The sequence below is a fragment of the Thunnus maccoyii genome, chromosome 11 (assembly GCF_910596095.1).
Source record: "Thunnus maccoyii chromosome 11, fThuMac1.1, whole genome shotgun sequence".
In the NCBI taxonomy this organism is placed as follows: Eukaryota; Metazoa; Chordata; class Actinopteri; order Scombriformes; family Scombridae; genus Thunnus; species Thunnus maccoyii.
The window spans coordinates 11870906-11884281 of record NC_056543.1 but is presented as its reverse complement, the minus strand read 5'-3'; the positions used below and the strand labels follow the sequence as shown (position 1 = coordinate 11884281).

General features: G+C 37.2%; 1 protein-coding gene across 1 annotated transcript in view; it reads left to right on the top strand.

Moving 5' to 3' along the window:
• thsd7ba (thrombospondin, type I, domain containing 7Ba) overlaps window positions 1-13376 on the top strand; it is a 132807-nt gene that overhangs the window by 80033 nt on the left and 39398 nt on the right. Inside the window, exons 13-14 of the mRNA XM_042427374.1 lie at window positions 8633-8899; window positions 10340-10518. Coding sequence (XP_042283308.1) covers window positions 8633-8899; window positions 10340-10518 — 446 coding nt within the window. The remainder of the gene's footprint in view (window positions 1-8632; window positions 8900-10339; window positions 10519-13376) is intronic.

Here is a 13376-nt window from a genome sequence, read left to right as displayed (position 1 = left end):
AGATTGCAGTCGGATAGTGCTTGACCACATGAAATTACAGGTGTAAATGCAGCCAAGACACACTGAGGACGGATTGTGATCCGATCTTCCAAACCAACTCCAGAAGTGGTCAGGGACACACTGTGACCACACTGAACACAAATGTAAATGCAACTGCGTTGTCAATCCACATACAACAACTAAGTGGGTGGAAATACATAATCACGCGCAACTGTTCCAAACCAGCGATGTAGCAGCCATCGGCCAGTTAGCGAGCTAAGCTACTAGCAAAGTAACAAAGTTATGGATATTCAAGACACTCGTGGATGGAGTGAAGACAAGACCAAGTGTCTGCTTTCCATTTGGTTTGACGAAAGTATACAAGAAATGCAATTCATATTGCAAACGAGCCATTTATGAAGCAATAGCTAAGCAAATGGTGGAGATTGGCTACAACCAGTTCTGGCTGCAGTGTCAACAAAAAATTACGCACATGAAACTACCATAAAGGGGTTGTTATTGGCAGTTGGTTTTTTTTGGACCTGCACAAACAAGAGGAGGGTGTGATGTTTGGTTGTTTGAGCTGGACAGAGTGATCGGATCTCAATCGAATCTCAATGTGGACACTGGAGACACATTAATACCAGGTGTAAATGTAATCAGGTTAAATCATATGTAGATGCAATCTGGATGTGAGACGCATTTTAATGCAAGGCTTAAAGGGACTCTCTGAGAACTCTGTTTACACTGAAAAATCAGCATAGAGGATGACAGTCTTCTGGTTTGTTTATATTAATTAATCTAATGTCTCAACATTAATGGGTAATAATTTATTGATGTTTAAATGATACACATTTAAGCAGATGCTGCTGCAATCTAAATCAGTCCCCTGTCAGAATGAATAACGACTTGACAACTTGGGTGGCAAAAATGTTCCGAAAATTATATAAGGATAAATGTTTTTCCCATTGCTTTATTTGCTACTACTGAGTTGTAGATTATGTCATTCTCTAGCTGCATGTTGACTATTGTATGGCTATTCAAACGTTAAGTTGGGTGAATTATTTCGACCACACATCAGAGAGCAGGGCTTGTGTGTGTATCTGTAAGAGCTTAACTGCAGATAAATGGTTTAGCTACACTATAAAGCTTTGTTACTGAGCCATTCAAAAGTGTTCCAACTCTCTTCTTTGTCAAAGTAAGCTTTAAGTACTCATGTGTAGCTTTTAAGTTGGGCTTTTATAGAATTACTTAATTTTAAATGGTCAATTTTATACATGGAATATAATTTATTATGGTTTTTTCATGGTTCAGTTTTAACTTTGCTCTTATGTTTTCTCTCCTTTATGGATGTTATGTGATTTTATTCTTTAACTTTGTTTCCACTATTAAATCATATGATATTACATTGTTATTTTATCATTTTATTTCAGTGTCAAGGTATTATTATTTATTTATATTTATTATATTGATTTAATTTCATTGGATTTCATATAAATAATGATTGATTGACTGATTGATTTAAATCATTTTGTACAGAAATCCACTCACACTCCTAAGCAGGATGAAAAAGAAAATCTGTTATAACAACAGAGTGTATAGCACAAGGCTGGAGTGTGGGGGGAGGATTTCTATAGAATTCATTATAGCCTACACTATTTCAGAGTCCCTGGATTACTATCAGGCATTATGTTACAGGAATAGTGGAGTGTAATACAGTAGATGGACTTGATCTGAGGCTAAATGATTTAATTTATAGAGACTATATGTGGCAAATATAAAGCATGTCATGCTCCGTAGTAAAACCTACTGAATTTAAACATGCTCGGTTCTGTCGGTTAGTCGCAACAACATCTCGTGTACCTAATTTTCACCCAAGAAGAAGTTCAGAAACAAATAGATATGTATCAGCCAATCATTAAACATTAAGGTGATAATGTGTTTTCCAAAACCTAATTGCCAACTATTAAAAATAGCAGGCCTTGCAGATAAAAAATGAACCATGATTCTGCATCAACAGTGTTTTTTATATCAGTTTAAAAGATGAAATCACACCACACAATCAAAGTGGAGGAAAGGTTCATGGAGACACTTCACAGAAGGAGAGATCAATCATCTATTGTCTATCTATTGACATCTTTCTCAGGCTAATTCATCCGTGGCCTTGTATTTCACAAATAAACTAAAACTAATTCACTCGGCATTCACTCCACATTTGCCCGCTTTTCAGTAGGCTAGACATCTGGAAGAAGACTGCACAGTATTATGGCTGCTAATGGAGCATTAAAGTAATAATCCTTTCAGTCCTTTCTGGATTTTCACTTTACAGACCCTGACTCACGAGGGACTGAATGATGAACTTCTACTTAATGTACTGTTATAACTTTTTTCTGATTTGAATATTTTTCTAAAAGTTCGGTCACATGGAATGCAATATTTATTAGACAAATACCTGGAACTGGGTATAAACAAAACACCATAAATCAGTCTTCCTTGTTCTGCAATGCCTTCATTAATATGTCTATTCACATTTTTTCATATCATTTTTTTAATTTTTTGAAAAATATATATGCATTTGTTAAGTCTATTTAATCCCTTGCCTCTATAATGTTTCTTTTACTACTTAGATTATGTGAATATTACTGTATAGATTCACTGACGAATTTGCATTAATTATGCTATTTATTTATACGATTGTACATCCTTAACCTGTGACTATTTAATGGTATTTGGAGGTAGATATGTTTAATTTATGATGACAATTAAAACTTTTTTTGACAAATTTAGAATTTTGTCCCTAATTTACATTCCCTTTTGACTTTTTGATAGAATAGATTTAATATATTTGATAACACTATAAGATTCATGATATATCAGTATATTTACTCTTAATTCACTTGTTATTTTCTATTTTTTGATCCACAGGGATGGTCACAGGGATGTTGCTTAAGATTTACTGGCATCGTTATATATTGTATCTTTTTCATGCTATTTTCTAACTGGTGACGCACATGCTTTGTGTTAGTTCAAGCTGCTCATCAGTTAAACCAATCTCTGTAGTCATCTGATGAGGCAGCTCCTATGTATATATATATATATATATATATATATATACTATATGGAAGCGTTACCAAATGAAGGTCGGACAGACCGAAGCATTGTGATCTAAATAATATTTCAGCAGTAAGTGAGACAGTGTGCGGGAGTTCTTCTCATTGTTTTCAAGTTGCACCTTCCTCCAATGCCCCTGTATTCAGGTGTGCAGAGATTTTTTTTCAAATAAAATCCTCTCAGTCCTGCAACTATTTGTTCACAGTGCACCAAACCAGCTCACATTTGGTGAGGGGCTTGATAGGGTTGAAGGTGTGCAACTTGTCACCTGAGCTAAAATTGCACTGGATTACATGCATGCATCTTTTTCCTGTGAGGCCCACCTGCATGTGAAGCCAATCTGAATCTAATGTTTCTTCGTTTATGGAGAAATATTACTGAATGGAAATACAGTATATTGAATTGCAGAAAAAATGCAATTATATGAAATTGCTAAATTTTAAAACAAGTTGGATATTGCAGATTTAAATGCAGATTGTTTGTAGCATGTGTAGTGCGATCGCCAGTAATGTCAAAGGGAAGTAATGTTGCCGCTTTTCAATCAACCACCAGCAGTGGTGTAGATTGAACAGATTGCTGGTGAATTGCAGCGCGACAGCAGTGAGTTCACACTCTGTGAGGAATGTTTGCAATCAGACCCACTTCAGAAACAGATGGAAAGCCCGCTGGGCACACAGGAGGCAGAGGACACCCAGGATCCATGATACAAATAGGGGTGCACAAGTATAGCAAGATTAGCCAAACTGTGTTGCGACTATTTCACCAGGCATCCTGTTTGTGTGTGTGACAGATGTGTGTGTCTCGCTCTCTCTCCAACTGGTTCAGGTCAAGGAATTTTGTGAGCACTTTTATTTTTCAGTACAGAAACAAGGTGTTTACTTTAATCATGACAATTACATAGTAATTTGCTCATTCTTCCGAGAATGCAATTCATTAAAGCCACATTTGGGTTTGTTGCACAAAGTATTGATTGGCTATGTTCTGTTGGGACAAGCATGATTAATTTTACCCACCAACAGAAAAAAAACACTTCAATAGTGATATGAGCATAAAAACAGTATAATACCAGCTGTTATTCATATATACAGCAGGTTATATCTTATTTGTTTCCAGATCATGAAACTTTTGAAAGAAGAAATAACACATTTTTCAGATTCTTGAAAACCACTGAAATGTTTTGCACAGATAAACCTTTCAATGATTTTATCACAAAGGTCAAAGAAGTGTGAACTTGTGCTCAGTTAGGTGTCATAAAATCAACTAGAAAATCTTTTCTCAAAAAAATTGGCCACTGTGGCCATAGGTGAAAATATTGTGTGATCACAGAAAATACTTTGTTAAATCCACAAATTTGGTTTTGGCTTTCTTTTTTCCTCTGGTTGCTCATGTTATTGTGGTTGACTTTATCATTTAAACACCAATTGTGCCCTAAAATCTAAAAGAAACATGAAAGAATTTCATCAGTCACTGACTCAAAGGACAGTGTTATTGACTCTTGATGATCTTAAATGTTTCAGAGACATTTTGAGTCTTTGATATTATCACATCTTGTCAAGAAAACCACAGAAATACAAAAAATGGAACAATTGAATTTGAACACCTTTGCAAAATGGTGAAATATAAAGATATGTCAAAGATATGCTTTCATCTGCCAGTCTATCCAGTTGCAGTAGTTTGGATTGTCTCTTTCTATTACATGCTGTGAACTGAATGTAAATCCTGCATAGGGGCTCATGCTCTTATCAAATGCTTTATTTGGTTAGCGCTGACATGTACGTGAAGAGGCATTGACAGTGATTGCCACACTTTCATTTTTTTAAACAATGTTCCATAGCAACACTAATGGGTCAATGACAGCAAGATATTTATAGCTTGAGAACAGAACAACATCTCTGTCTTATATAAGACTATTCAATAATGGAAAGCAGATAATCAATCTTGGGAAAGATTTTTGAGCAGTTGGACAGCTTGACAGGTTGTATCTGTTACATGTCCAGATATTAAAAGCGAGTCTGAAAGCGATACACCCCTTCCAGCTGCTATGTCACATTCTTGCTCACACTATTAACACTCATCAAATATAATGGACAGGACTAATTATATGAGCCCTGAAGTGAACTGTATTGGAACTCTAGTTCTAATAGCCATAATAGGTATATAGGTGTTTAGCTTAAAACAGAAAAAAAAAAATATTTTCACCTTCATTAGACAGAGCTGGTGTTTTGAGGTGTACATTAGATCTTAAGGGGGAAAACAATAACTACTAAAACAACAGCTGTCAATCCATGGTGCATTTCTCAGTCCATTTTCTAATATTCATTGATTGTTAATGATGGCATTATGTTTTCCAGAATAGTCACAATGGCCTTTGATTTCACAGAAACAGCTTGGCAGCAATTTCTTCGCTGAAGAAAGCCTCATTAGATCCAATTGCATTTCAGCCATAAGACATGTTTTGTTTTGAGTAAGGAAAAAAATAAAACAAAAAAAAAAAACTTCTCACTCTGTTGCAGTGCTGTTATGCCAAAAGGCAGTGTGAGAAATATATGAAATTATTAAGTGAAATAAAATGAGACAGACTAAGAAACAGCGGGCATACCAAAAAGAGAATTACAGCACTTAATCACAAAATCACTCCTGAGCTCAACATCACTGACTAATGATATAACAGTGGCTGTGCGGCTCTCCATTGTCTGTTCATTTCTCCACTATTGTCAACCCCTTGAATCAAAGACTGTAGACTGTTGGTCATTAATAATAAACAGCAACCACTGTGTGCTGGTGATAAGTCATGGATGAAAAAGACAGAGAGGGAATAAACGTGCATTAGGAGAAAAAAAAAAAGGGAGACATTTTTTAAAGAAAAATAACCTATTGTGTCTTACTGTGTTTCCTCTCTCAGCTGCAGCAGTTTTCACTGTTTTTACTCCTCAAGGTAAAACACAAAGTCTGTATATGCCATGGCTTGAAATGGTGCATACAAATTACATACAAAAAGTTTAAAATAAAGCAATTGTGTTTCAGTTGAATAAAGCTATGATCTTATTTGTATTGTGCATTCTACTATGTTTAACAATTGCCCAGGTCTTGTGATATAGCAAAGACATTAAGTGTGCACTATTTCCTTAAGAGGCTTATAAATAAAGAGAAAAATTAAAGTTTAATATGTTTCTAAATAGCACTAATCATTCCCCGGGGGTCATTTAAAGTGCTTTCTGAATATGCATCACTCAGGGAGAGTGTTTCCTTGCCACTGGTCATGGAACATTTTGACTGATTGGCTCTTTAGAATATGTGTTATGTTAGTTTCCTTTAAAGAAAATGAAGTCAAACTACAGGGAAGAGATGATTAATGTGAACCAATGGATAACCCCAGTTGATACAATTTAGTTTATGTGACCTGGAAATTTAGGAAGAGCGTTCAATTGACTATACCCATGATGGAAGGGATGTGGAAAAGATTTATGCTCAAAATTTCCTTGTTTAAAGATAAGTTTTGATTTAATTTTTTTTTGTTTTGTTTATTTGTTGTTTGTGCAAATTCTGCTCCATTCAAATACTTTACAATAAGTGGCACTCTGTGAAATTGGGCTAAAACAACATGAAATTTGTGGTTAAAGTGTTACCATGACCTGACATGGAGCACTTCTTGGTAACTTGAGCAAGTGGTTGTATAGGCCAACTAATGCTTTATTGATATTGTAGTTATATACTGTATATCATACTGTATACTGTTTCTCCTAGGTTGACTGCTTTTGGGAGAAGGGGGGGTTAAGAACAGAAAAGACATTTCTTGGTCTTGAGAAGCTGCAGCATTTATTAACTGACACACTGTAGCCTGTACTGTACATTTACTGCCAGACTGACAACTCTCTGCTAACCTTTTCCACTGCTCTGCTTGTGTTCACTGTCACTTTTCTGCCGCATGCTCTCTCACACTCACTCAACCACACACTCACTACTCACACACATTACACACTGCCCTATTCCTTAAAGGAGCTATGCTACTCTTATAACAGTAACTTTCACTTCAATGTCCCTTGAAGAATGAGGAGGGGGGGATTCTGGGATTTGATGCACTGGTCGATTACTCAAAACAATTCCACTGTAACGTAGGGTATTATCGTGCTTGCACAGTATACGAGTAAAAAATATCAGTAGCCCATTAATATTAATGATCATGTGAAATTTAGGAGCGGCACTCATAATACCGCCGCTGCAGAATGAATACAGAGGAAACACTGGTTACAGTCAGGATGGCAGCAAATATAACAGAAATGGAGATTTATTCATCTCGTATCGTACCTTACTTTAGTGGATCATAACATATCAGGTATGGAATTGATCAGCGGATACTCCAGTTCAAGATGAGACCAAACTTTTCTATGGATGTCAGTTTTTGAGTCACAACAAAGGCCAAAATGTGGCCTACAACAGACTAGGTAAGCCTTATATTTAGCCTAGCCGATGGCCAGGAATGCCTTTTGCTATGTCATAACGCATATCATAAAATGGCGAGGACTGCTGAAAAGACAAAAGTCTAAACTTTACAAGAGACTTGTAAGGAATGGCGTTATAAAATAGCTTCTTCAAAAATTGTAAATCACCGCAACCACAAAAGTTCCTTGAGCATACAGTCATAAATGTGCACAAGAAATATAAGGCTGATGGGTCCAGGAGAATGCGAGATTAGCTGGGGACAGATACACACACACACACGCATGCATACATACACGGACAAACGCACACGCACGACCAAATGCATGATCCCTTCCAGGCTTACAACTGACAGAGATAATAATAATAACTTGTATTTCCCTGCAGCATGGATAGTTTGGAATATTAATCAGGAGTGGCTTGTTACAGCAAATCAGAAATATGTTTTGGTCATAAAAGTTACATGTAATGTGTATTCACATTTAGTTGTCATCTCTACCAGTGGAATAAGATTCAACGACACAAGTTGTCTTCATCATCTACAGAAAATTATATTTGGACAACTGAGCTGGTTTTTTGATTAAATGTGGATGAAAATAATGAAAAAGTAAGCCAAGTTGGAAATTTCCAAACTAGCAACTCTCCGAGCTGAAATTGCAACGGTGATCTTATCAACTAAAAACAAGCCTGTCACCATAATAGGGTAGAGACAGCACAATGTTAAAAATTTACATAACATTCTTTGCTGCACTTAAGCCTAGGTAGACTTGTCATTCACAGTTTCAATCATACATCATTACAATTCACACTCAGTTCATAGCTCTAGTTTCCTGACCTGCTGACATTGTAAGATTAAGAATGCATTGAACAAAATTACTGCACTGTAATTTATGTTTTTATTAATATTCTGATCAGAGCTCTCTCTTTGTCATTCGCATGTTGGTTCTTTGACCCTCCATCAACTGATGTTTAAATCAAATCATAAAGCTTTTGGTTCATCTATTCCAACCTGAGAGAAAGATAGCTTCAAGCTGAATTCATAGACTGTTTATCACTCACCCAGTGCAAAGTAATCATTCAATTGTTTTGTCCATCTTATGCTTAGGTCGCAGTAAAAAGAAGGAGCATTGCCAGAGTGAGGAGCTGTACCCGCTAGAGGAGACAGAAGCTTGTCCCTGTGATGAGTTTTTGTCCCAATCCTATGGGAACTGGTCTGCTTGCATCCTCCCTGATCCTTCAGCTCCGGGGTCCCTGCAGAGTTGGATGAGCCACCAGGAGGTAAAGGAGTGTGGCCAAGGTCTACGCTACAGGGCTGTGGCCTGCATAGACCAACAGGGAAACCCAGTCAACCCCACGCTATGTACAGACACAGGTAGGACTCACAAATATTGAAGGAAAGAGGAATTTCACTGTTTTAACATGTTGGCCCTTTACAACCCCACAACACTATAGCCTGATACTCGTTTCGCTTAATTCATACAGCTTGATGTGGTGCTCATGTAAGCCACTTTCAAGTTGGTAGGATTATGTTGTTTATTTTGCCCTAATCAGTCAGTCGTGAATGATGTATCCCTCTCACTGATGTCATTTTCAGTTGACAAGAAAGCTGCAGTAGTGGTTGTTAGGAGCATTTTTCACATCAATCAGAGAAATATGACAATGTAACAGAGTAAGTCAACAAACAACAAATTATACAGTTGCCCTTACCCTTGTTGCTATTTTCTGTCACTATTTTTCTTAGATTTAGCTAGATAGCTAACTAGCTATGTTGATGGCCCCATTCTTGATCCCCTTAAGCTCAACACTTGAGCCTTTTTAACATTTTAGCATTTTCTTGATGTTTATAGTATTAATTATGCACTTGTCTGCTTCCAGTTGTTTCTTATTTTAATAATAATTAAAAACTTGCACTTGCACCTAGTCAGCTCCTTGAGAATTTGTACCACTGCTCTTTTGAGTCACTGTCCTCTATTGCTTGAATGTCTCGGCTTGCTTGAAGATCACTTTGAATAAAGGCATCTGCCAAATGACAAATTGTAAACATGTAAATGTAAATGGTAGGTTGAATGTTTCCCCAAACTGGTAAAACAGTCATCATTGAGTACAACACCAGAGTTATTATTGGGATCACTGAACAATCTCAAATGTAGGTGATAATTCAAAGGTCTTGAACCTTCTTACAACATTGTATTGATGTCAAAGATTTTATCAAATGTAAAAGACGCATCCAAAAGGCATTTTCAGTATTATCAAGCATTGAATCCTTGAAATTCCCAAGCATTTTTATGGAAAGCTTGATTATCTGCTCAGGACAAATAAACAATCCTGTTATGTATCATGTGGGTCAGATGAACCCTAATCAATTGTCTTTTTAGTTAGCAAAACATTCAGTACTTTCCAGTGTGTAGACTAGTCATAAGTTGTTTTCCTGAATCCAACATAAGATTGTTAGATTGTAAAAGGCATTTCTTAGGTTGGTGGTTGAACTGTTTGTGTCTGTGTTATCTGCATTTTTCATTTTAATGCTAATTAAGTTGAGCAGAGACCGCAAACAAATGAGTAGAAAACAAAAAATCATTGTATATTGTAAAAAGCTTCAATCAGTTCCACTACGCTGTGTTGGTACAGTGTAGGAATGAGACACTCATTAGTCAGATAATTAGCTCTTGGTGTCACAGTGAGCAAGTCCAAGGTCTGGCAGCGCACAGGCCAGTGATACGTCTGTCTGATATTATTAATGTGATCCACACTGCAGCCGCTGACCAAGTCTGACTCAGGCCTCCCCCTCCTGTCTGCCAATGTTCATTTTCAGGCTACATGGTGGAGGTTTGCCACATCCCCTGCCCTCTAGACTGTAAGCTCAGTGACTGGTCGGCCTGGTCAATCTGCAGTGTATCCTGTGGCAGCGGGTTGAAGATGAGGTCCAAGTGGCTCAGGGAGAAAGCTTTCAACGGGGGTCGCCCATGCCCCAAACTTGATTTGAAGAACCAGGTAAGACGTGCACCACTGCTTGTATATTCATAGAATCCTACAGCACATGCATATGCATATACTTACACGGTTATGTACATGTGTATGGTTTTTTTTGTTTTTTTTCATTTGTTTGTTTGTTTGGTTTTTCTTGTCCATTGTATTTCTTTTGTTATCTTGTGGTTCTGTGTTAGTTGATTACTTCCTGGTATGAATTCTCAGTATGAAGTGTTAATGTGCTATGAATTCATACTATTTGTTACCAGTAGTTTGTATGGTTTTGCCCGCAGGAGTCTGAAGGGAGGGTTGGTGTGGGTGGGATTAAGGGGATAATATAATATGGTTCAGGCTGTGATGTATTTGTTTTTCTTTTATAATTCATTTTTTTCTTTGTCCCATGATTATTTATGTTTAAAAATAATTAAAACAATAAAAAAGAATCCTGCAACACAAAGTGTGGAAGGTAACTGTTACTCTGAGAAACAATCAGTCACACATACATGCTTTTTAGAGCCATTTTGAGCAATTCTTTGACTCTATTTTTCTCATCTACAGTTTATGGATGTTAGAATAATGCATTTTGATTCTCATGAGTAGACACAGCAGACACAAGCAAACACAGTTGACCTCATCATCTACATTGTTCTGAAGTCACTTCTCTCTGGACTTCATTATGTCCAGGGACACATATAATAAAATACAGATGAGCGCAATCTATACTTCTAATCCACTATGTTCATCACCATTGTACATGTAATTGGCATGGCCATGCTGGATGTAAAATTAGTTACATAATGCTAATAGTGTCCTCACAGCTCCATGTTTTACATAGACATACAGCGTTCTCTTACTGGGAACATTGGTATGGGCAGTAGTTCGCATTTTAATTTTTAAAACACCTCTTTTATGCCTTTTGAATATATTTTTCCTCTAGCCCATATGGTGTTGCAGCCCAGTGTTCGCATAAATACACAGTGGAGTTGTTGCATTCTGCTCACATTTCAATGACAAAGTTTATTACCCATCAGCCAGTGGAACTCTTGGGTGACCTGTTCATTTTCTGGTGTCTTCAGTCAGACCAAATCATTTGCCTTGCAAGACATGCCCTTTCCTTGACATCAAAACAGGGTGATGTTAAATAACAAAGAGAAGGGGGGGGGGGGAGAGGGAGAAGTGGACAGATGGGGGCTTTTGATATTCCATAGTCAGGTTTTATCCGTAGTGCAGAATATTTTGTGACAGCATATCTCTCTAGGGGTCATGGTTTAAAGAGGGGAAGTGTTTTATGAATGCTGTCTGTATGCTTGAATGGGCTTGAAAGGACACTTTAGTTTGTAGAGGTCAGTATGGAGATGAGGCACGGCTGTGTGAGTAATATTCCAGTGTGTTCCAGTGGAGATTTGTGTACAGATGGTTAAGTGCCCACTAACAAGGTCTATATGGCCCCTGTTGTAATGCCCTGTAATAACCCTCGCCACTGAAATAGGAGCTTGCTGTTGCCAATGCCCTCGCGGATTTATCCTGGGGGTGGACTAGGGCTCATTGTTAACATTATCAAGTTGGCCATTTAAAGAGAAGTACATCTGTCTGCGGTGTGGGTAGAGAGATACCATAACCTCAACTCTAGTTCAACAGGCGTAGAGGTGTGAGGTCACTCCTTCCTGCTGTTATATTGTCCTGGATAGTTACAAGTGACTTCACATGGTCTCAAAAAGCGCCACACTTCACCATCAAGCCTTCATACTTACATTTGGCCCTTACTACTTTATTTAGTCTCTTAGGTGCGGTGTGACAAAGAATATTCACTTTCTAAATGGCTGCCCTCCTCTCTCGCAAACACTTGCTCACTCGCCCACTGTGAACTGCACTCTAGCCAAACTCTGGCCTCACTCCCACCAGCAGATGTTTCCCCTCGAGCACCGGCCAGAAGTGACTGGCTTGACAGAAATGAAATATACAGTGCACTGAAACTCATCCTCTCATCACATGGTTGAATGAGCAAAAAAGATAGGGGAGAGAGAAGAGAGAGTGAGAGAGAGAGAGAGAGAGTGTGTGTGTGTCACTATGAAAATAATGAACAAAAATGGCCACAATGTTGAACAGACTGTGAAGGAGTTTGGGTGTAAAGTAAACTATATGTGTGCTGTTAATGATGAAGTCTGTAAGATTTTCAGTGTTGGTAAAATGGGATCAAGCATCCAGCATGTGTATATTAAGATTTTTAATTCATGCATCAAGTGTTGAAGTTGGACTATAGTTAAGAAATAACTTTCAATGGAACGTCTCTAATTATGGAAATGTTTTCAATAGTGTATATCAAAATGATCTACCAAAGACTATCAAGATTGCAAACCTTTTATAAGTATTACAAGTAAATATGTTTCATTCAAAAGAAGCGGCATATTCAGAAAGTTTGGTGTTTTTAAGGACAGTTTGAACAGACATGCTTGTCGCACCTGTTGTATGATATGAAATTTGTACTGTAACGTTTTTATTTTATTGTAGTCACACTAAGCACACTATTCCATCCAGCAAAAGAATTTTATCTGCAGTGTCCAAGTATACTGGATATTAAAAATGAATGAATTCTCTTACTGACATATTCAGTATATTTCACGAGACCATTGCGTTCAAAGACAGTATATGTGATGCAGGATCTTTGGTTTCTTCACTCGTCCAGATTTTTTATTTTTTTTTTTAAATGTAATAGGTGACTTTCATATACTTTTTACTTAAAGTTATATATCACAACTTTTAAAATGAACATCCAGAAAAATAAAATGCCTGGAAATATCTAAATACTGATAAAGTGGTAGATCTTTACACATTGATTTTATACTACAGCGCGGCACGTCATCGGTATCGGCCGTTAAAAGCTC